This window comes from Dermacentor variabilis, chromosome 11, assembly GCF_050947875.1.
Source record: "Dermacentor variabilis isolate Ectoservices chromosome 11, ASM5094787v1, whole genome shotgun sequence".
NCBI lineage: Eukaryota > Metazoa > Arthropoda > Arachnida > Ixodida > Ixodidae > Dermacentor > Dermacentor variabilis.
Window position 1 is genome coordinate 21,346,957 of NC_134578.1, and position 25,275 is coordinate 21,372,231.

At 47.0% G+C, this 25,275-nt stretch overlaps 1 protein-coding gene across 1 annotated transcript; it reads left to right on the top strand.

Moving 5' to 3' along the window:
• The first annotated feature begins 241 nt into the window (after window positions 1-241).
• LOC142564643 (retinol dehydrogenase 7-like) lies at window positions 242-25,181 on the top strand. The gene is made up of 5 exons (XM_075675717.1): window positions 242-840; window positions 3,719-3,925; window positions 7,505-7,687; window positions 11,110-11,242; window positions 24,085-25,181. Exons 1-5 carry the CDS (start codon window positions 588-590, stop codon window positions 24,416-24,418), a joined length of 1,110 nt encoding a protein of 369 aa, XP_075531832.1. The 5' UTR covers window positions 242-587; the 3' UTR covers window positions 24,419-25,181.
• The last annotated feature ends 94 nt before the right edge of the window (window positions 25,182-25,275 follow it).

Sequence of the window (25,275 nt, forward strand, 5' to 3'; positions counted from 1 at the left end):
AACTTTAATGTATTCTTGCTTTATGGAGAGGACCAATTCTAAATGAGCTTCTCCGGTAGGCTGCTGCTCGGAGTTCTCTTCCTCCGATTTTGTGGGTTAGCATTTCCCTATGCGAACCCATTTCTTTTTCTTTCAATGTTTCTTTCCTTCTTCTTTGCCTTCGTGATTGGCCTACGCTGTGTTGGCCAGTTACCCGGCCCGTGCCTATAGCGAACAGCTTCGGCAAATTTGGCACGTGCTGCTTTTTTCTCTCACTTGCTTTCGACAGATCAGCTCTTGTTAGTCAATGAAGAACGCACGCTGCTGGTGTGCGAGAGACCAGTGCTGTCGAGAGGACCGTCTATACTCAGCGGCTTCATCGAAGCTAGTGCGTCCACTGAGCGTTTTGTGACAGCAGTTGTGTTACATAGTGCCACTCATTGCGTCAAACTGCGCGACATAGATTCCACTTTGAGCGCCGCTGTGCCCACGCTGTAGGACACCCTTGTTCTGAACAGCGATCGTTGATCTGCAGTGTCTCATCGAAAGTGAAAGCGGATATCATACTGTCAAAACCAACGAGACTGCTTCAAGCTGAGAACCGAGAAATGTCATTGTTGTGTCTGCAGCGTATGAAGAACTCGACCATTAGCCCAATAAGAACACCGTGGATGCTTTTTTTTATTTCATTATTGCTGCTGTGGAACTTGTGGAACTTCCTGACGCCGCTACATGAGATATCAGTGGTAGTCGGTTCACTATGGGTTGCACTCAAGCTGTCCTACGCTGTGTCCCGATTCCTTCCCAGGTGGGCCTTCGTAGCGGAAGTGCAAGGAGAAGGGAAAGCGGTGCTCATTACAGGTAAGTAAATTCATTAGCATAGATTCAGGTGCTTTTAGCCGGTATGGCATCATCTTGCAGATTCAACTGGCTCTGCTTGGATTATCGGTGAGGAGAACCGTACCGCGTTAGTCAGAATGCAGAACAAACCGCACGAAGATGACCGACGATGAACTCAAGAAAAGCAAGGAAAACTAACTTGTTTCTTCAATGAACTGCGGTATTTTTTTTTCATATGCATATACTGCCTTCCAATCGCAAGACATTGCGAGACATGATATAGCGATAAACTTCACATTCGTAAAAAGAAACAGGCAAGTGGAAGTGGAACTGAAAGCAATCTTTTCGCCTTTATTTAGTAACATTTGCTTACATTCACGAATAAGTTTACCCTTATTCTTCTAGTTCACTGAAGAGTGAGATACTTTTATGTAAATTGCACCTAGTGACCTCGAAATTAGCAGGGGACCTGCTTGTCATGTCTGGGTACATGTCCTGGTTTCTACATGGCTTCACAAGTAAAAATCATACCTCCACGTCCCGAAGGCCATGCCTGTGTGCTTCGAGCTCTCAGCAAATGTTGTGCTTGGTTGAAGTTTACCATTTTGTCATTTGTTTTCTTTGTATTTTGAGTGGAAAAGCAACTTTTACCAGCTTGCAGGTTTAGATGCAGAAGGCCCCAAACGAAACCTCGAAAGTGGCCCGGGTTTCTGTTGACCTGAGCTTTTTACGAATGAACACGAGTCCTTATGCAGATGACAGGTCAATTACGAAGGGACAGAGACATTCAGTGAAAGGCAGATGTCATGGAACACTCTGATAAAGTAAAAAACGCAGGTAATCTAAAAAAACATGGCCTTCGCATCCCTTCCCCGTTACGTTGTCTCTAGCCCTTATTTAATGAAGAATTTATGGAAGTAAGGCACTCAGTCGCCCCGGGATAAGAAAGACTGATTTAAGTAAACTTGCAAAACGAGATGATCAACATCACTGAGGAGCGCACACTGACGCATGTGCACTTCAATGACGGTAAGAATATTTGCTTTCAACCTTACAGATGCGCTCACACAGTCCGTACATTAATGGCACTCGTTTTTGTTATTTTTCAGCATGTCTAAAGGTAACAGCGAATATGATCATATAATTATACAGTTAAATTTTTTACAGAAGTGGGCTGTGAGTAATTGCTATGTAAAGCTTCTCAAAGGTCAAAGAAAGCAAACTCGCCAAAATAGGTAATGCTGTCACTTCTAAATAGGAAAATGTGCCGCTTCAGAAGGGTCGCAGCGGTTATGTGCAAGACAATGCTGTCACTTCTCAGCAGAAACATGTGCCGCTTTAAAAGGGTTACAGCGGTTATGTGCAAGTGTCCGTCCGCATGCTCAAGGCAATGCCCAAGGCAACGGTCGGGGAGGCATGCCACTTAAATTTGCAATAAATTAGCAGTTTCAAATAGTTTGGCAACTAAAGAGCTTAATCGCACTGTGCGTTATATATTGTTTTTTTTTTTCATATTAAACCCACTATTGGAAATCTAACGCCTAAGCCTAGATAACATCAAAACTCTGCCCTCTAGGTAGGACAGGGGCCTACCTGAGCGAGCGGGCTAACTCGTTATGCACATCTAGCTTCTAGAAAATGCTGAGAAAGTTGCCTAACTGGTGAACACTTTTTTTATGCACATACCTGGCCCATCTTCAACATCTCAATATAATACTATAAAGCGTTAAGTTTTTCGTTTCCCTTGCAAACGCATAAAGCAGGCGCAGCTTCCACTGGCCGTGTGTTTTATTTCAATGCCTTTATGTCAGTGCTTTTCCTTTATTTCAATGCTTTTATTTCAACGCCCATTTATTTCTCTATTACGGTGTCTTCTCGGCAGGGCTTTGACTGTGAGAGCTTCTGTAACATCACTCACTTTATAATAATCTTACATGTACCACGCTTAAGGCCTATAACTTTACCTTGAACAACGATTACTTCCTACGGTGCTTATCTTCCTAGGACATCTCTGTAAACATGCAACTTGGCAACGTGTCATTACGAAGCGTAACAACGGCCTCCTTATCACCCTGTTTACGTCAAACTGAGCTCAGAGAAAAACAGGTCGGACTAGCTTCCTACGCCGCACGTCTGAAATGAAAGAAATGACAGAAAGACCACCTTGACAAATAGCTGATGTCTCATAAGGAGAAAGCAACTACGTATACGTACGTTGGCTATTGGCGACGTGTACTTCAAGTTCACAAGGAAACTCCCTCCGACTACACATATTGTCCCGTGTATTGAATCGTCACACTGATGGCCCTCAATTATTTTCCATAACAAAAAAGAAGTTTCTACATTCTGCTGCCATACAAGACATAGTTCAAGCTATAGCGAAATTCGGGCAAGGCTGCCCTTTTTCGTTCTATAATGGATCTCGAAACCCAAGGCATGATAACAACTCTATTGCAACTGTTTTAGCACAATAGCTCCATATTTAAGGCATTGTTCGATCTCACGGTGTCTGTCTTTCTTTTTTTTCGAGAATAGGCTTTGGTTCGTCTATCCGCAAACACCGTGAATGCTCCATGAAGAGTATCGTCCCACAGATGAAACTTGTCAGCACGGCACATTGGCCAAGTTCACGAACACGCACTTAATAGCAGCACGGCGTTAAACAGAAGTAAAGGAACAGCGCGCAGTAGACGTATTGACACAGCAGGTAATATGTGATTTCTGCAGTTTTTCTTAAGTATCACGCAGCTGTCTAATTGCATTGTACCACCCAACTTGCATATAGCGTGCACTCATCACGTGCGATGCTTTAGTGCATGACGGATAAACTGCGGTGGCGTAAAAACGCACAACTATATTAAATGAACGCCTCACTGAACACAGCCGCTTCTCTCAACAGGATGCGACACCGGCTTCGGCCACCGGCTAGCGAAGCGGCTGTCTCACAAAGACTTCTTGGTGTTCGCCGGTTGTCTCAACTCGAACGGCGACGGGGCCGATGAGCTGAAACACCTGAAAAACATCGTCGTCTTGCAAATGGACGTCACGAAACAAGAACAAGTGAATGAAGCCTTCGTCGCCGTTAAAGAAAAGTTGGGTGCCAGAGGTAAGTGACTGTACGTTGGAAAAATACATGATGCAGGTAGGCCAGCTTCAGCTTTCCAAGCACGTACCGCGACGTGCGTGTTTCTATGAACCTATACAATAAGAAGAACGACAATGCTGTCGTAGTTTAGTGGGCATGAGGAAGCCAACAGCAAGCAGGCTGAGACGATGGACGATTACTATAGTGTAAACACTTTGTCGAAGTTGTGCCCATAAAGCGAGCGATGTGAATTGTGGAATGTGGCAACGAAAGGAGAAACTTAATGCACACTATCGTTGAATCAGAACTGAAGCAGCTCTCGGAAATCCGCATTCATACACGAGGCATTTTTTTCGAAGACCTTCGTAAAGCACGGCGAATGTTCGACGTGGAGCTGGAAGCGTCACGTTGGATATAAATGGTGCGATAGCAGCGCAAGCTCAAGAACAGCCTGCGCACATCGAGTGCACAGGCGAAACATATCGTGCTCCAAAACTTAAATATATAGGACCGTGCGTCATTGACGACAAGAAAAATGAGAAAGCGAGACACATACATCACGTTCAATCATTCAGACCTATTTCTTGGCGTGACAGCCGCTTAGCTCTTCATTACACAGAAATCACACTTTTATGTTTACTTGGCATTCAAAGGCTCGTCAACGCTATTCTCATGGTTTTTCCGGTAGGAGCAAAAAGCATCCCAGCTGAAACTGAAACTTTACGGATGCCCGAACCATTGCGAAATGGAGTTCAGCCAAGGCAAGGGATTTGCGTGAGGCTGAATTCGGCAGGTTTCGTGGCTCAAACTCATAAGGTAGTTGTGAGAGAGGCAGTAATAATTTCTCGCGTTTGATCTTGTTCCCATGTCGTTCACAAACACCAGGTCATGCTAACGCCCACTAGTATTTCTGCATTTCCCCTGACCAAAATGCGGCCACCACATCCGGCGGCGTAGCCCACGATCAAGTGTTTTTAGGAGTGGGACGGCGCAGGACCATCGCCGTATATAGCAGGTCGAAAGCTGCTCTACTCGTAGTAAGTACGAATTAGGATGGTTGCTTGGGCTAGTTGGAAATTTATTATTAAAAACAGCGTACAGCGCGAAGGACAAGGACAGCGAGAGACGACATACACAGGAGCATAACTGCGAGTCGGCCTAGTTGTAAAAGATAAATTTTTTTAAAAGCTTTTTGTGCGCAAACAAACAGGGACAAAGAAGGGGAGGAACACAAGGACGAGCGAAACGAAGCGCTCGTCCTTGTGTTCCTCCTCTTCTTTGTCCCTGTTTGTTTGCGCACAAAAAGCTTTTTAAGACATACACAGCGCTGACTTCCAACAATATTTTATTGCGTTGCCACATCGTGTGTATATGTAGAAGAGGGGGCATGCGCAGAAAATGAAAGGCAGTCACAAGGAGCGTTCTAACAGCAAGTCACTGTACTGAGAGCATGGTCACTTGAAAAAATGAACATTAGGATTTCTATCTGTTTAGATACGTGACTTCACTAGAAGTCAGTGCGATCGAGGTTTTCAAGTGACCATGCTCTTACTACAATGACTTGCTGTTTGAACAATCCTTGTGACTGCCTTTCATTTTCTGCGCATGCCCCCTCTTGTATATATACACACGATGTGGCAACGCAATAAAATATTGTTGGATGTCAGCGCTGTGTATGGCGTCTCTCGCAGCCTTTGTCCTTCGCGCTGTACGTTGTTTTTAATCATGAAGTACGAATCCTATTAACTGTCAGTTAAATCATAGATATTGAGGTAATGTAACGAGGCATAAATTAAACGCCATATCAAGCAAATAGCTGACAGTTTTTTTATCATGCATATGAGCCGCTAAGCCAGTGAAGTCCTTTTGACATGCTTTTAGAATACAAAAGAGTACTTTATGGGTATGGTTTTAGTACATCGAATAAACAATAAAAGTACTTGCGGGGCTTTAACATATGAAACAAACAATATTGTATGGTATTACCAATTTACAACAAAATATGGAAACATAGGTTATGGTTGTCCTCCTGTGTACCGCATTCGCATTAGACATAATCTATATATCAAAGGAAAATGGCAACATCGCAGAAAACTTATTTTCTTCTAGCACCTGGAAAGACAGGGGCCGACCGAAGAAATATGAGCATTCCTCATGCCAGCCATAGCATTCATTTACCGCCCTTTTCACTTACCGCCATTTGCCTCAGTCTGCTTGCTGCTCACGATCGGCTACTCGCTGTCGCTAATCACTGTCCTCTGCAATATTGTGCTACCTTTTGACGAACTGGGCGGTTTTCACAAACTTTTAGTGTCAGCCAATCGTGGCAACTAGAACAGTGTTTCTCGGCGAAGAGAAACAGCAGTCAAATGTCCTATTGACATTTAGTTCCGAAATTGTCTTGTAGCAGTATCGACGTCGAGGAGGATGAGGACAACGACGGCTGGTTAGGGACATGCCATTGCCTAGGATTCGAAGCGGGAGCGTGGCTCAGATCCCATGTGGCCGGCACAAGGCCGCTAGGACATTGATCCGCCGATGCGAACGACCGTCAGCTAGGGCCTTCTGTTCAGCAAAAATATAGTCCTGTTTACTGTGGCTCACCGTCATCAGTGATTTCGCACGCCACAATCTTCAACAAGATGAACGATTTCATCGTGGCTCTTTGAATATGTATGTCTAGTCATTCCTGATATTCACCTCAGCCCCTTCGGCAGCTGATAAAAACATAAGTGCTTTTCGGGTACTTTCTTTCTGTGCACAGGGCTGCTACGAACGCGAAAGCCTTATTTTAGTTCGAAATAGCATGCTTGGTTGCTGTAACGTCACCATTTACGTGAACAAACTCAGAGTCATTTCACGTTTGTCACTTAATACTGCTTTCTGTATCAGTGTCACTTGACAGTTAAAGACAAGATATAAGCTAGAGAGAACTACATAGAAGAAAATGAGCATTTTGCGCTGGGCTGCGGAAACGTTGATACGGGATCCCTAAATTTCAAGTGATCTCAGCATTTGAAATCCGCTTAACAAGCAATTTTCGTGGTCTATGCCAAGACTGTTGTGTCAATAATTAGTGCCAATTTTCTCAAACCTAAGTGCAAGGATGTGATCAAACCAGTTCCATACTGATAAACGTGCATCTAACTTCGTGCCAGGATTAGTTTTATTCGTAATCACTTCCGATTTATTTTTGAGAGAGAGTGAAAGGCAATATGCAATACAGTATGACGTACGATGAGTCTCAAGAGGATATAATTTGGTGAAGTCATGTGGACAGAGCACGATTTCACCACTTCAAGCTGGCGTACTGAGTTAAATTATATGAAGGACAAACTGAGGACTTGAACTTATCAACTTTGGTCGAAGAAGGAAAGCCTTAGTCAGGAAGCAATGTTTCTACAAGTCACAGCCCCTTGTCAAAAAGACGACCCGAATGTGAAGCCGCTTTTGTTCGGCCCTAGCGCTCAACATTTCAATTCTCAATCTTCTTTGCCATCGTGTTGAGCACTTGTAGTTTTGGAACGCAGCACGCTCGGTCACAGTAATTTCCTGCCTTTCTTTTCCTTGCGCTTTCTCTCGCTGTCGCTCTCAACGCAGTACTCTGGTCGGTGGTGGCGAATGCTGGAATCGGAAGCAGCGGACTTCTTGAGTGGACGACAATGGAAACAGTAACCAAAATATTTGACGTCAACCTCTTCGGTGCCCTTCGTGTAATCAAACGATTCCTGCCACTCCTGAGGAAGAGTCAAGGCAGAGTCGTCACTGTAGCCAGTCCCCTGGGTAAGAGTGACACATGTTGACTCATACTTCTTGTTTGCGTTGAGAGCTCAGTAACGTAAACCTTCAATTGCAATCGCCACACTAGCCATTGAATTAAATATATGCTTTCGCAGAAAATGTGGGGCTGAACACGCGAAATCAGCAAAGATGCCGTAGCGTAGATGGAGCAGCGGTTGGGGGTTGAGCCCCGGATTAAGTTTTACCATCTAGGGTTCTTTAACCTAAAGTTGAACCTAGGCGAGCAAGTACTTTTGCGCTCCACCTTATCGGAAAGTAGCAGCTGCAGCCGAGAAGCAAAGCCCAGACATCATGATCAGCAGCGCAAAACCCCTGCCACTAAACCACCTCGATAGTTGAGAGGCTCATAAACGACTATGCATGATACCTGCGCGAGGTGACTTATTATCAAAGTGCGTGCATTTGACGCCCCTAGTATAGATGTGCTGTGTTCTTCGCTACCTATACGCCGGTGGTTGAGTATAAAATGAAACTCACATATTAAAAAAATAGTAAATGAATACAACTTGAGCTTCAGAGGACCTTCAGAACTGTAACCATTACGCATACCACAACCTTTCAGATACAATAAGACAGACTTATGAGGCTAATTTTACATGCGAAACGCCATTGAATGTTTATTTCAGCGATTCTTGTAGAAATCATACAAAATTGAATGCCCAGTTTAAATCTAAAAGTTTTTAAAGCTATTTACCCTACCAAGCGTGAGGGCTTTCTGTTGTACTTTAAATTGTAGATTATTTCTTACCTACACTCAGTCTTTACTTATGCCCTTTCTCATTCTTGTGTTCGCACTACAGGTTGAAGTTTGGAAAATCGTAGCCACAGTGGGTGCAACTGAATGTAAGGCAGCGCAGCAATAACTGCCTCTGAAAAATGGCAGCACAACTCACTAGATTATGTGATAATACAACCGTCCTACCAATTAGCATGTTGAAACGCTTGCATACGGCAGTTTAATTTGGTACCAGTACTATAGTAAGATACAACTTAGAAACAAACAGCAGTTGGCAACCAAGGCACACGGACCGCGCGTAGTGTGTGACTTTGTCAGTCAATCACAGAAGCAAACAAAATCACCATGCGACCTTTTCAAAATGGCGTCGTACTTGATGCCCCCGGAGCGTCTGCTGTTCTTTAAGAGTATTTCCATCGGCGGAAGCGATGAGGTGTGCAACAGACATGGACAAAGCGTATGGAGTCTGAGCATTACACTCTTCAAAAGTCCGCGGTGCAGTTCAGTTCACTGCTGAACGCGTTATATGAAATTTCACTGCCAACTGAAGTGAAACTTGTCAATAAATAGTCGCAGCCAAGCAAGCGTTCATATCAGTTCTATAAAGGGTTAGGCTTTCACCTTCCCACTATAATAGACGAATGAAAACGTATAACATTACGCGCCTATAATATTATTTTTGTGGTTACCACCTTGTTTAAATAACACGGAAAGTTTAACTTCGAACTATTTGCAGTCTCGCGGATAAACATCGACTGGACTAGGGAACGGGCAGGGCTTCACTGCAGACTTAAGTTGTATCCGACTGTAGAAGCTCTGTTACAACAACCTCACTAGAAATACCCAACCTTCGACAATACACGTAATACAATGAAAGGTATAATTTTCTCCAGCATTGTCGACACAAATGTGCGGTGTCCCCCATTTTCTGCATTTGGGAGATTGCACAGAGCAGTCATGCATAATGAAGCGGGAGAGTATCTTAAAACACTATAAAAGTAAGGAAGGCACAGAAGAAAACAATTTTTGGTTGAAAATTGGTTTTGGTTTAAATATATATCAAATAATATAACATCTGAGAAAATCGGGCGCCCTATGCCAAATGAACATTAAAGTATATTAACACTACCATGTGGTCTGACGAGCTCGAGCGAAAATCTATCCCATGTACGCAAGTCACGTGATCCCGAAGACAGCGCGCGCTGCTAAATCTCGGAGGCCATACATCATCAAACAAATTTCCTGGAATTTCCGCGAGATGCCGATAATTTGCCGTTTTATTGTTCCTTGTTTTCTTTTAAATATAGTTAAGACATTAGGCAAAATGATGACAAAAGCATGGCGGTGCAACCCACCACTCCGTTCCAAAGGGGCCGCCCATAGCATCCATCCATCCGTTACAGTTCTAACCCACCTGATTAACTCCGGCAGGCTTGGTGGCCATTTGTCATCCTCCCTTTCAAAGGTGATGCCAATAAGCATCATCCTCATCATAATCGTGAAAACGTGGCAGTCGAAAGGCGACGATCGGAGAAGGTTCGGACGACAAGGAGAGTGGAGAGGGCGGGTCATCCATAGAAGGGTGAGGGATCTTAAGGGGCGATTTGAAAGAAAACGGTGGAGGGAAACAGCGTGTCCGCCGCCACAAGGTCACTCGCTTTTCACTGTGTGCTTGGTTTCTGCTCAGACATGCCACTCGATGAGCAAGCTCACAGAACGCGCTTCTATTGAGCTTTAAACGTGTGTATTGGTTCTGCCGGAGTTGTAACGCCGCAGTTTCGCCATATACGCACTCAGCGTGACGTCATACCTGTGACGCCTGGTAGCCTCCGGGGTGCTGTTGAAACTGCATAGTAGCGCAGTCCTCACGCGCTTGTTATTGCTGGCATTGCTTCGCCCTTCGGGCGAAACTGTAATTCTTAAATGAATGTGCACATATATGGGCTGGTACTGGTGGACAGTAAAACATAGCTGCCAGTGCTGCTTCGTAGAATAGACGATTCTCTTTCCTGTTACTACCAGTTACTTCAAACGAGGAATCAATCGATTTTTTTTTCTTTCGGAAAGCAAACCAGGAAACATGGATAGAAAGAACTGTAAACAAATTTGTTCTTTTCCTCGATGCGCGTTTATATTCGCGACCTGTTCTGTAGAAACCATTGAACTCATAAGAAAACAAAATTCTTGTATGTACCTGGTGCGGTAGCTCAATGGTTATGGCGTCGCGCCGCTGTGCACGATGTCGCGGGTTAGATTCTGCCGGCGATGGCCGCCTTCTAATAAAGGAGGAATTCAAATTTCTCGTGGACCACGTAATGGGTGCACATTAACTAACCCTAAGTTGTCAAAAAAAAGCTACGTTGTCGCTGATAATGAGGTCGTGGCTTTAGCACGTAATACGCCATGATCTATTCACAAATCTTGAGAATCAGTATTTATTGTTCGCTTATAGCGGCTACTTGAAGCCATCGGTGTATCGCTGCTGTCGCTGACGGCAGAGACATTCGAGAAACCTCGCATATTCTTCTATAACCCAAAGAAGACGAATACAGAAATTTCGTTATTCAATGTTCTTACTTATTGCAAAAGTACTCGATTTCCATGCGAAATTTGAAATGTACGCACGTTACCAGGCTTGCCGCTTCCACTGCCGTTCGCTCCTTTCCAGGCCGCCTCACACTGCCCATGGTAGCGCCATACTGCATGACGAAGAGCGCCGTCATCTCCATGATGGATGCCTTTCGGCGCGAGTGTCGCGGCAGGGGTGTCGACTTTGTCACAGTGGAGCCTGCAGCCTACAAGTGAGCAATATACCTTTACATGCACACAGTTTACAGTCACCACACCCCACTTTTTCCTAAAGTGCGAATGCAAGTTTTCTCCTTTATTATACAATGTAGACAGCATAACGGCGCTATTGTGCCATAATTTCTTCAACGTGCGAGAAATGATTTTTCCATGCGATGGCATGTTGGCAATATCCTCTTTATTGGAAACTGTTCCAATCCCGCGTCAAGAGCCATGCGGCTTTCTCGTGTGACGTGCGTTAACGAGCAGGCTTTTTAAATCACGAAAATTTGAGGTGATCGTCACCAGATGCCACAAATGACGGACACGTGGGTAAGTCAGTCTGCTGGGTCATGTCAATGAACTGCAGTGATTGCCAGTCACACATTCGCAGCGCCACCCAAAACTATAAGCACCGCACATCGGCCATTCATAGCTCTCTCATTCTGCAAGTTTCCCCATTCGACATGGTTCCTTTGCTGCCGCTACATCATGATGATGGCACTTCATGAAACCGTCTTCAAAACAAAGCGCAGACAAAAAATCAGGGACACTGCTTGAGCTAATTAGGATTTAGCCTACCTATCGCAGATAAGTATTTTGCCTATGTCTAGTTTATATTTCTTCCCTTTATTATTGGTGTTCGAGTAGTGAAATTTCCGGATAAAATAAAAAACGTAAATTTGCCTGGAGGCCATTTGGTTGAAAAAGATCTGGCTGTACAGGGTGTCCCACATAACTTGAGCCAAGAATTTAAGAATGAAAGGCGCATTGGAAGTGAATTGAACCGAACGCATACTATTCGCAATAGCCTATAGTAACTTAGACAATTTTTTTCTTTTCCCCATAACTTTGACATGGCGAATAGTAAAGGCACGGGTTTGCGTACCTGTCAGCTTTCTTTTTTTGTGACAGCTATATGAAAAGTTCGCATGTGCTTTAGATGCTCTCATTGTCCAACATTCCGCAATTTATAGACAAAGTGCCGAGTTTGACGTCACATAGTTGTGGTTGTGCCACCGTCACAATGCGGGCACTATAAAAGCAAATTAAGAAAACTGTACTTGAGTTAGCCTTCTTGCAAGAGAAGAATTATTGGCTTGACCATGTTTACAAAACCTATATTTACAAAAGTTTTCTTTGACATGGCGAATAGTAAAGGCACGGGTTCGCGTAACTGTCAGCTTTTTTTTATTGCACTATGTTCATTTAAAAGAACCCAACGCCTGTGCGGCATACACGGCATAGTCACAACGTCAGCTGGAGAAGTGAATCCATAGGAACTCTATTTTCTGCAGCACCGACTACAGGGTCTTTGCGGCGACGTCTCCATGCATTGTTTTCACGAGAGCGAACTGAACTGTTCGCCCGGCATCTGACATTGCGTGACTAGTGGCACGATACGATGTTGCTACCGCTGCTACAGCTGAAGTTGCTGCTGACGATAATATATTGTCACGTGCTAAGGCAAGAGTAAGCAACAGAACAAGCAGCCAGACACGAAAAATGCCAGACACGAAGGGACGGTTCTCCAGCTGGCGCGAGATCTTAGACTTCGTCGTCTTCGCTGTTTGTGCTGGGCACGCTATGCTGACCATTTGGTGGCTCAAAACACAAGGTGGCATTATTCCCCCTCCCAATGAAGCATCCACTCGATGCTCAAACGCATGACGTACACGGCAGGTACACAAGCTAGGTAAGACAAAAAAGGGTAAATGCGCTAGCACTCATACCGACATGCATACGAGGCAAAAAAAATGCTTCGCAGTTCTTTGGAGGACGACGCGACGACAGCAAAAAAAGAAAAGAAGAGATTTCTTTCACTAGTACACTTAACATCACTCTGTAAAATACTGCTTGAGGCGGACGACATGTACAGTCCCTGCGCGTGGTAAACGGCGCTTGGCCGATGGCAGGTCTCCGTCTGGAATCACTTCGTAGTTCACGTCGCTTACACGCCTTCGTACTGTGTATGGTCCGAAGTACTCGCTCAGGAATTTCTCGATGAGGCCTCGCCATCTAATGGGGGTCCAAACCCAAACTTGGTCTGCAGGCTCATAGGTAATTTGTCGATGGAGGAGATTCTACCTTATTGCATCTGTACACTGTGGCTGTCTTATGTGCACGTGGCCCAGTTGATGTGCTTCCTCGGCGCGCTGAATGTACTCCTCGACGTCAGGAGCTAAGTGGTCGAGCTGATCGATGTCTTCGTAAAGAATGATCGCATCTAGCATAGTTTTAACATCTCGACCATAAACGAGGCGAAACGGCATGAATCGTGTAGTTTTCTGCGTGGCAATGTTGTACGCAAACATTGCTTACGGCAGCATATCGTCCTGCGTTTTGTGCTGCACATCTACGTTCATAAAGATCATGTCTGCCCGTGTTTTGTTTAGTCTTTCTGTCAAGCCGTTAGTCTGAGGGTGGTGTGCAGTGGCCTTTCGATGACTCGTGTAACTCAACTTGAAGATGTCGTCCAGAATTTTCGCCGTAAATGCGGTCCTTCGGTCAATGATGAGGAATGACGGTGAGCCATCTGAAGCACATTGCGATGCATAAAAAAACTGGGCAACTTCAGATGCTGTCCCGCGTGGTAGTGCCTTCGTCTCAGCGTAACGCGTCAACTAATCAGTTTCGACAATGATCCACTTATTGCTGGAGCCAGACAAGGCAAATGGTCCAAGAAGGTCCATTCCAACTAGCTCAAACGGCGTACGCGGAGGGTCGATGGGTTGTAGAAGGCCTGCACGCTTGAAGGGTGGTGACTTGCGGCGCTGGCATTCATGGCATCCTTTCACGTAGCGTTTGACGCAAGCAGTCAGTCTAGGCCAGTAGTACAGTTGTCGTACCCTGTCCAGAGTCTTTGAGTAGGCCAAGTGACCAGATGTCGGCTCGCCGTGGTAGGCTAATAAGATGTCGTCGCGAAGGGCTTGAGGCACTACTAGAAGGTGTCGTTAGTCGCCGGCACCTGAGTTTCTTTAGTATAAGATGCCCTCTCGTAGGCAAAATGACGACAACCGTCACGAAATAGAACGAGGAATGGACGCCATGCCGCCTTCTAAATGATCGATAATGGGTTTTAACTCAGGGTCCGATCCCTGTTTAGCGAGCAGATCCGACCCACTGAGGGCTGTCGTCAAGAAGGCGCTGTCGTCTTCCTCGTTAGGATTCTGAGATTCAACAGGTGCTCGTCATAGCGCATCAGCATCTTCATGTTTTCTGCCTGACTTGTATAAGATGGTGCCGTTAAATTCCTGGAGTCGCCGACTCCAACGTGCCAATTGTTCAGAAGAGTCTCGGAGGTTGGTCAACCAGCACAAAGCGTGATGATCGGTCACAAGGTTAAATGGCCGCCCGTAGAGATACGGCCTAAACTTTGTAGTAGCCCAAATAATAACGACGCACTTCTTCTCTGTGGTGGATTAATTGGACTCGGTGTGGGACAGAGTGCGGCTCGCGTAGGCGATAACTCGTTCAGTTCCGTCTTGCCATTGCACCAGGATAGCTCCGAGACAGATATTTCTGGCGTCAATGCGTAGTTCGGTGTCAGCATCCTCATCAAAATGACCGAGCACGGGCGGGGTAGACAATCGACGTTGTAGCTCCGCAAAGGTCGCGTGTTTTTCATCAGTCCAGAGGAGTGGCGCGTCGTCAAGTGTAAGGCAAAGTAGTGACTCTGCAAGCTCCGAAAAATTTTCTATGAAGCGTCGATAATATGCACACCAGCCCAAAAATCATTGGACACTTTTCTTGCCGGTTGGAGCGAGAAAAGCAGCTACCGCAGCAGTCTTTTCAGGATCGGCCCGAACACCTGCCGCGCTCACGTGACCAAGGAACTTCAGTTCCTTGTAACCGAAATAGCATTTCTCTGACTTGAGTGTAAGGCCAGCCGATCGAATGGCTTCGAGTACATTCCGAAGGCTTCGAAGGTGCTCGTCAAAAGTTTTCGAAAAGACAACGACATCATCGAGATAGACGAGGCAGCTTTTTCCATTTGAGGTCAGCGAGAACGGTATCCTCATTCGCTGGAATGTGGCTGGAGCGGAACAGAAGCAGAAAGGGAGTAGTTTAAATTCGTAAAGGCCGTCCTGAGTCACAAAAGCAGTTTTGTCGCAGTCCCGCTCATCTACTTCACATTGCCAGTAGCCACTTTTCAGATAGATAGTGGAGAAATACTTCGCGCGCCTCAGCCTGTCCAGAGAATTGTCGACACGAGGCAACGGGTACACGTCTTTCGTTGTGACGTTGTTTAGCTTCCGGTAGTCAGCACAAAACCGAAGCGTGCCATATTTCTTTTTAACAAGAACGACTGGCAATGACCAGGGACTGCATGAAAGCTGTATTACGCTGTCTTGAAGCATTTCCTTTACCTGCGTTTGAATCGCATGTTGTTCGGTCGGGGAAACACGATGAGGCTGTTGCCATATGGGGGGCACGTCGTCATAGGTAATGATGCGGAGTTTCGTAATCGATGTTTGACGTATCTTCAACCACCGTGCAAAGCAAGAGTGGAACTCGAGAAACAGCTCGCGCAGGGGTTGTTTGTTCTCTTCAGGAAGCGTTGGACTAATGTCGACGTTGCGTAGAGGTGCTTCAGCAGTGCCGATTGCTTCGGAAACAAAACACTCAGTGACATCGGCTATCGGGTCGGCTTACGCGATGACAGTACCGGGGAAAAGGAGCCGGCGTTCGTAGCTTAAGTTCGTGACAAGAACCTCACAGTGGTCGTCATGGAGATCAATAAGGCTTCTTGCTACGCAAACACCTCGAGAAAGCAGGAAAGCGCGATTGCTTTCTGCGACCGCTTCACCGAGTAAGAGTCTGTCACATGCCACTTGAACCACGAAACTTGCACGCGGTGGTAACGTGACAGCGCCGCCGATGACATGAAGAGATGATCGAGGGTGGATGGTTTTGGTCGTCGATGCAGCGCTCTTTGTCGAGAAAGTGACTAGGAGTTGTCGAATGTTGATGATAGCTCCGAGATCCCTGAGAAAGTCCATGCCAATGATTAGGTCTCGAGAACTGAGGGAGAATGCTCAAGCTGGCAACAAAGCATGCGAATATGACATACGGGGGCTGTCAGCTCTTAGTACTCGAGCTTCTGGGTTGAAGGGTGGCTCTCTTAGTGCATGGGGACTTCGTGACGGAGAACGTTGGGCAATGTGCTGAGCATCGGCTGTGAGGATACCAACAGTTTCTGGAGTTCTTCGCGGATTATGGAACAAATGAGCTCTCGAAACAAATTGACGTGGCCCCGAGAGCTCCGAAGAACTCCGTAGGTGAGGCAGCGTTCACTTGAGGTTCGTATGATGGTGCCCGCTGCCGAAAAATCTGTTCCATGGTGACGGCCTCGGAAAGAAATTCTGGCACACTCTTGGGAGGACTGCGCACGAGACTGCCGAACAGCTGCTCTTTCACTCCACGCATCAGGTACCGCGCCTTCTTTTCTTCCGACATGCTGGGGTCGGCTCGTCGAAAGAGACACGTGATGTCCTCGAAATAGATTGCGACACCTTCGTTTGGCGTTTCTATACGGGAGTGGAGATCACGCTCAACTCGCTCTCGGCGATCAGGGCTCGCATACGTCTCAAGAATTCGGCGTTTGAATTCTGCCCATGAAGTTATGTCATCTGCATGGTCCTCATACCAAACACGTGTGCCATCGTTAAGGCTGAAATATACGTTTTTCAGTTTTTCTGCGTCATCCCACTTGATGAACGCGGCAACACGTTCATGTTGCACCAGCCAATCTTCAACATCCTCATGTATGGCGCCGTGGAAGGGATTCGGCGTTCGCGGATAGAGTAGCGTACAATCAATCGGCGTCGTGCCTTCCATACGTGTTGCCATTTTCTCTAGGAGGAGTCCAAACTCAGGGGCTTGTCCACGGATCCTTCAGCTGGCGCGGTGTAAAGGCGTAACCACCGCTACCGGGCAGGAGCTCCTGCTGCTCGGAGGGATTTGGTGCATAGAGTAGATTACCCAGCACATCCACCAGTTTGTAACGCGCTAAGGAAAGAGTAAGCAAAAGTAACAGCAGTCAGACACGAAGGGACGGTTGGTGTTGTGGTTGTTGTTGTCCCGAGTGGCCGTGGCACATACCCACAGTGGGGGATTGGCCAAGAATCGGACGGTTTAATTAGGTGCCTAAAAATAATAATGATAACAAGGGAGGGACGGCTCTCCAGCTGGTACGGGATCTTTGGCTTCGTCGTCTTCTTCGCCGTTTTTGCTAAGCACGCAATGCTGACCGTTTGCTGGCTCAAAACACTAGATGGCAATATTGGCATCACCTATGAAACGAGGCCGTAACAAACAGTCACCTAGCCTGCGTACTTTAATCAGGTCTGCTATACATATTGACACGTGTACTTATCTTTATCGGGCAACTACGTTTCGCCGCTTAACAACTGTAATCCCACAGCGAGGCACGCGCCTGCATGTATCCGACGTTTCTGGAAAGTTATCGACGCTTCTATCCGCGTGTCTGTTGTCGCCGAACCTTGTGTTATCAGATTTCATCGCGTGACACGAATGGTGTAGAACTTTGTGGAAGACACGCGGGTCCCATCAGTTAATCTGGAACATTCGACGACTGATCTATAAAAGCCGACGCGCTTGACCCGCTGATCAGTTTTCCGACGATCGCCGACCGTGTTCGCCGCTATCGTTGGGCTATAAGTGTAGCCTGTTTTTGTGGGCACAGGTTCGCCCAATAAAAGCTAGTTTTGTATTCCACCGCATTGCTTCTTTCTTCACCGTCACTACCACGTGACATCTGGTGGAGGTGCTTTTCGTCCATGTACAGGACGCCCCCGACAAGCCGTGATCCCAGCCCAGACCGCAAACAGAACACCAACGTAGTCCCGGACCACCGAGCAAGCCGCCGTCTTCAACAGCTGCCCCCGGAGCACGGACTTTTACCTGAGAAGACCAAGAAGATTGTGGCCAAGGCAACCGCAATGGCAGCCCCAGCGTCCCCCATCGTGCTGCAGCAGCCGAGGGAACCACCGACGTTCCGCGGTTCCACATTTGAGGACCCGGAAACCTGGCTGGAAACGTATGAGAGGGTCGCTACGTTTAACAACTGGGCAAGCGACGACAAGCTACGCCATGTCTATTTCGCACTGGAGGACGCCGCCAAGACGTGGTTAGAGAATCGAGAAGCCACCTTGACGACGTGGGACCTCTTCCGAAGCGGCTTCCTGCAAACATTTCAAAGCGTCCTGCGAAAAGAGCGAGCCCAAGCTCTACTGGAGACAAGAGCGCAGCTGCCGAATGAGACGATCGCGATTTTCACTGAGGAAATGAGCCGTCTGTTCCGCCAGGCCGACCCAGAAATGTCCGAGGAGAAGAAAGTACGTCTACTGATGCGTGGTGTCAAGGAGGAACTTTTCGCCGGTATGGTAAGAAGCCCACCGAAGACCGTCGACGAGTTTCTTCGTGAGGCGACGAGCATCGAGAAGACACTGGAATTGCGGAACCGGCAATTTGACCGACGCACCAAGCCAACAAGCTACTCCGGAATTCAATCTCTGGCCACGGACGATTTGTGCGAGACCATCAGGGCCATCGTGCGCGAAGAACTGCGCAAGGTCTTGCCATCGTCGCAGCCTCAAGTGGCCTCGATCGCCGACATCGTGAAAGAAGAGGTGCACCGATCGCTAGGAGTTCCTGAGGTGCAACCACAATTACCGCAGCCCCAGCCAGAAGCGATGACTTACGCCGCCGTCGCACGCCGTCAAGCGCCCCCTCCGCGACAACGCCAGGGCCCTGTAACGCCGCAATTCGACAAACACCAGTCGCAAAGCATCGCATAATCACCGAAGAGAGCGCTTGACCACTACGCCAGAGCCCTTACCGAGTTTCGACGCGAGAACGCGAAGCTATAAGACAACAAGTCGACGAAATGCTGCGCGACGACATCATCCAGCCGTCGAAAAGCCCGTGGGCGTCTCCAGTTGTTTTAGTGAAGAAAAAGGACGGAACCCTACGTTTCTGCGTCGATTATCGTGGACTGAACAAAATCACGAAGAAAGACGTATACCCCCTCCCACGGATAGACGACGCATTAGATCGGCTCTGCAATGCTAAATACTTCTCATCGATGGACCTCAAGTCTGGCTACTGGCAAATAGAAGTCGACGAAAGGGATCGCGAAAAGACCGCCTTCATCACGCCAGACGGCCTCTATGAATTCAAGGTTATGCCATTTGGACTGTGCTCGGCGCCTGCAACGTTCCAGCGCGTGATGGACACGGTTTTAGCAGGATTGAAGTGGCAGACCTGTCTTGTTTACTTGGATGACGTCGTCATCTTCGCCGGAAATTTCGACGATCACCTTAAGCGGCTTGCGACAATATTAGAGGCCATCAAGTCATCAGGGCTCACCCTGAAGCCGGAAAAGTGTCACTTTGCTTACGATGAGCTTCTATTCCTAGGCCATGTCATCAGCAAATCAGGAGTGCGCCCCGACCCGCAGAAGACAGCTGCCATCGCAAAGTTCCCGCAGCCAATCGACAAGAAGGCAGTGCGCAGATTCCTTGGCATGTGTGCCTACTATAGGCGCTTTGTCAAGGACTTTTCGCGCATCGCGGAGCCGCTAATACATCTAACGAAATCTGATGTCGAGTTCAATTGGGAAACGCCGCAGGCCGACGCATTTCAAGAACTCAAACGACGCATGCAGTCGCCGCCGGTACTTGCACACTTCGACGAGGACGCCGATACTGAAATCCACACTGACGCCAGTAGCCTAGGCCTCGGTGCCGTCCTAGTCCAGAGGAAAGAAGGACTTGAACGGGTGATATCGTATGCTAGCCGGTCGCTGTCAAAAGCGGAAAGCAATTATTCTACGACTGAAAAGGAATGCCTCGCCATCATTTGGGCTACTGCTAAATTCCGCCCTTACCTCTATGGCAGGCCATTCAAAGTCGTCAGCGACCACCACGCGTTGTGTTGGCTAGCTAACTTAAAGGACCCTTCAGGACGGCTGGCGCGGTGGAGCCTCAGACTACAAGAATATGACGTAACGGTAATATACAAGTCCGGAAGAAAACACTCCGACGCCGACTGCTTATCACGCGCCCCAATCGATCCCCCGCCGCAAGACGACGTGGACGACGACGCCTTCCTTGGGATAATAAGCGCGGAAGACTTCACTAAACAGCAACGAGCAGACCCGGAGCTAAAAGGCCTCGTCGAGTATTTGAAAGGGAACACCGACGTTGTCCCCAGGGCATTTAAGCGCGTGTTGTCTTCGTTCACGCTACGAAACAACCTGCTCGTGAAGAACTTCTCACCAGTCCACGCCAGCTACCTTCTTGTGGTGCCGTCAGCGCTCCGTCCAGAAATACTGCATGCCCTACACGACGATCCAACCGCTGGGCACCTCGGATTCTCCCGGACGCTGTCGAGGATACAGGAAAAGTATTACTGGCCGCGTCTGACCGCCGACGTCGCCCGTTACGTCAAGACATGCAGAGACTGTCAACGACGCAAGACACCACAGACAAGGCCAGCAGGATTACTACAGCCGATCGAACCTCCTCGTCGACCATTCCAGCAGATTGGGATGGATTTGTTGGGGCCGTTTCCGATGTCAACATCCAGGAATAAGTGGATCATCGTGGCGACGGACTATCTCACCCGCTTTGCTGAAACCAAAGCTCTACCAAAAGGCAGCGCAGCCGAAGTGGCGAAATTTTTCGTCGAGAACATCCTGCTGCGACATGGTGCGCCAGAAGTCCTCATCACCGACAGAGGAACGGCTTTTACAGCAGAGCTCACCCAAGCCATTCTGCAGTACAGCCAGACGAGCCACAGGAGGACAACTGCCTACCATCCGCAGACGAATGGTCTCACGGAGCGCCTGAACAAGACCCTCACCGACATGCTAGCAATGTACGTCGACGTCGAGCACAAGACGTGGGACGCGGTCCTGCCGTATGTCACCTTCGCCTACAACACGGCGGTGCAAGAAACAACACAGATCACGCCATTCAAGTTGGTTTACGGCAGGAACCCGACGACGACGCTCGACGCCATGCTGCCGCACGTCACTGACGAGGAGAATCTTGACGTCGCTACCTATCTCCAGCGCGCCGAAGAAGCCCGACAGCTCGCCCGCCTACGGATCAAGACCCAGCAGCGTACCGACAGCCGACACTACAACCTCCGACGACGCTTCGTCGAGTACCAGCCCGGCGACCGTGTTTGGGTATGGACCCCGATACGCCGGCGAGGACTCAGTGAGAAGCTGCTGCGACGCTATTTCGGACCCTACAAGGTCATCCGACGTATTGGCGCACTAGACTATGAGGTCGTGCCAGACGGCATTTCGCACTCACAGCGGCGTCGCGCACGATCTGAAGTGGTCCACGTGGTGCGCCTTAAACCATTTTACGGACGCTGATGAACTTCCTTTAGTTTGTTGTTTTCTTTGCTACGAGTGATTTTCTTTGTTACTTTCGTTTGTTTACAGCATCGGGTCGATGCTTTTTAAGAAGGGGGGTAATGACACGTGTACTTATCTTTATCGGGCAACTACGTTTCGCCGCTTAACAACTGTAATCCCACAGCGAGGCACGCGCCTGCATGTATCCGACGTTTCTGGAAAGTTATCGACGCTTCTATCCGCGTGTCTGTTGTCGCCGAACCTTGTGTTATCAGATTTCATCGCGTGACACGAATGGTGTAGAACTTTGTGGAAGACACGCGGGTCCCATCAGTTAATCTGGAACATTCGACGACTGATCTATAAAAGCCCACGCGCTTGACCCGCTGATCAGTTTTCCGACGATCGCCGACCGTGTTCGCCGCTATCGTTGTGCTATAAGTGTAGCCTGTTTTTGTGGGCACAGGTTCGCCCAATAAAAGCTAGTTTTGTATTCCACCGTATTGCTTCTTTCTTCACCGTCACTACCACGTGACAATATTTTGCATTCTAGCATTTTTGTGCACATCTCCTTGGTCTTCTTTTCTTCCTCAAAACTTTTCTATCTACCTTGTACCACTAGCTAAGCAACTGCAACATGTCGTGCCACCTGGTGAAATGATGTGCAACTGCAATGCAAAGTGTGCACATATCGACGCTACGCGGCGCGCATCTCACATTACGTTAATCATCGTGCGCTAGAACTCCTGTACATGACATGCTTCCGCAATAGCTAGCAAGCGCTGGCGTGGCGCACTGGTAGAGCAGCTAACTCCCGCGCAGAGAGCCCGGCGCCGATTCCGGCGGGAGCTGGGCATTTTTCCTTTTTTATTCCTCCCGAGAGCTGCGACAGACACAGGTGGCGGTGGCAGACAACATCAACAACCGAAACAGCCATTGGAACGAGCACATAACAGCTTACGTTGTCAAACACGAAAATATGGAACTCATTCGTCTGCTCTCGGCGCGAAAAGCTTGCGAGTTCTCTGCGAAAAGGCTGAATTGCAGCCTACTTTTAGTTTGCAGCCAGTGAATCATACCACAAGATGTCCGTGTACTGGTAGCACATCTGAAACTCAGGCTGCGTGCCCCTGCCCGGCAAATGTTTTGCGGCTTCTGAAATACCGCGTGCCATAAAGTTTTGATGCAGACAATACACGTCAAACACTGTTAAGGTAAACGCTAAACACCATAAAAAACGTAGAAACAAATCTTTCTTTAAGAAACGTCTAATAAATTCACTTTTAGCAAAATTAGAAGCAACCCAATTTGCATTTCACCCTTATAAAAGCGCTGCCAACGTGGCCGGGAATCAAACCCCGAACCTCATGCTCGGCAGGAGTTCGCCCTAATTACGAGCCACTGCGGCAAGTATTATTCTTAACGTGGTCTGTTCAAAACCACATATGTCCTGTAATCTCATACAGAACATCATTAATAAACATTTCATCTCGAATCAATACCATCAAATACATCAACTATATCGCGCGTTATTTAACTCGAATTTAAATTATTGTACGTGGATATGAGGCACAAGAACAAAAGCAAACATTAATAATATATTTGTTCTACCAAAATGGATATTTTGCAATATTAGAAACATTGAACAAATGGGAACTACTCATAAGAGCATAATACGGGTTGACAAAATTTACTCATATCGTTTGTTCTACACACTACTTTTAAAACTGCAAACTCCTGAACTTCCTTACAGCTTTATCATGTCTAGAGCGTCATGTTATTACAGTTACTACAAAAAAACACCCACATATGGCATTTACCTTGATTTCGTACAGCTTGTTAGTATCAAACTTTGGCATACAACGTCCCAACAGCACTAAAAACACATGGAAACGCAACCACTTGGTGTATAAAAACAGTTTTGTTTTTTTCTTTTGTTCTATTGTTTGCTAGCCAAAGATTTAGCAACTAGAAATAATATCTGCAATATTATACTGCTTGCTAATCGATCATTAATATCATCGAGCATTTTGCAGGATTTTCAGTGTTTTTGTGTGAGTGATAAATATGTTGTACTACGTGTTTTAGTTTGCAGATTCATTTCCATGTGCATGGTTTTTCCAAGTGTATTTGTGTTATTTATGTATATGCTGTATTACGTATTGTAATCTGTATGTTTTCATTTTTTCCTTTGCCACAGCGTATCTTAATCTGTACCTATGCACATTGTATAGCTGCTTGCATGTTACGGTCACCTGAGCCCCATCGAGCCGTTCTTACGGCTTTTAGTCCAGCGAACCTTCCAGCATATTCTCTGGTAAATAAACTTGAATTTAAACATATTGCCGCATCTTTTGTCACTGAATGGACATACGATAAATACGATATTATTCACTCGATGAAACACTCGCAGTACAAAAAAATTCCCCGATTTCCTTTCTTTTTTCTTTTTTGAAGGACGCCCATCACTTGGATGTTTCTTGCGTCCAAGGATCACGTGATGCGGGAGCTCCGAAAGCAGGCTCCCGAGGTGATTGCCGACTACAGCGAGGAGGAGATCGACAACTGGCTTGAAGTGTCGGACAAGTGCTCCGGGCCGTTGCTTAGGACGGAGCCGGAAGAGTGCGTCGATGTTCTCGAGAAAGCGATCAGGGAGACGCAGCCGATGACTCACTACTGGTCCCCATGGGGAATTGACTTGCTCTACCTTTCGGTGATGCTATCCTTACCCAGTGACGTCTTTGACGCTGCCGTAGCAGTCATCCGGAAAGTTCATCTGAAGATTATGTAAAGGTTACTTCTATCAATGAACGCATTAGATTGATTGATACATGAATTAATTAATTAATTAATTAATTATTGATCGATCGGTCGATCAATGGATTGAGCGTGGTTGCTAATACTGCCGTCACCTAAAGGACCATCTATAGATAATGCAAAAGCCACTGTCTCCAACAGGCGACAGCATATGTGATTTAATTGATTACGTCACTCATTTAGCAGGACTGTTCCCGCTACTGTGAACATTTGTAAACTGCAGCTCAAGAATGTGCGAAAGCTGCTGCTTCCCATTAATAACTTCAGCAATGACTGTATGGACTGATTGATCGTAAAGTCCCAATGCCACAAGTTGGCTAGTTGATAGACTTTCGTGAAAAGTCACGTCTGGATACATTGTTCATGTCACGTTGCAACTGACAGAAAAAATGCATGTCGCATACAGTGTTTACAGATTAAATGTGATACGCGTTATCACATTTACAGGTATGCGTACACGATATGAGAGAGTTCTTGCATTTCGAATGTTGTACCCCCATGTAGAAACGCACATGGACAGAGTACAGGTGAGGTCACAGAATTGAGCAGTATACAGTGGGAAGTTCTCGATCGCGTGTAATCTAGGATGCACGATGACTGCCCTTTATATAGGAGGCCACGTGATAGTCGCGTAATTGGATCTGACTACCAACGGACGGGCTCGCAGGTATTGCCGCCGTCAAAATCCAAATTTTGTGACCTTAAAATTTGCCCAAATAAACAGTTTGGTCAAGACATCCTGCTTCCTGGCCTTTCATATTTAATAAATTGTGACATTGTCTAATATCTGGCGTAGGTACAGTCCGTCTCATCAACTTCGTGAAGTGCTGT

Coding starts and splice junctions, on each gene's coding strand:
- LOC142564643 (XM_075675717.1), top strand. CDS start 588: ATGTCATTGTTGTGTCTGCAGCGTATGAAGAACTCGACCATTAGCCCA. Junction 841..3,718: donor GAAAGCGGTGCTCATTACAG/GTAAGTAAATTC, acceptor TTCTCTCAACAG/GATGCGACACCGGCTTCGGC. Junction 7,688..11,109: donor CACTGTAGCCAGTCCCCTGG/GTAAGAGTGACA, acceptor GCTCCTTTCCAG/GCCGCCTCACACTGCCCATG.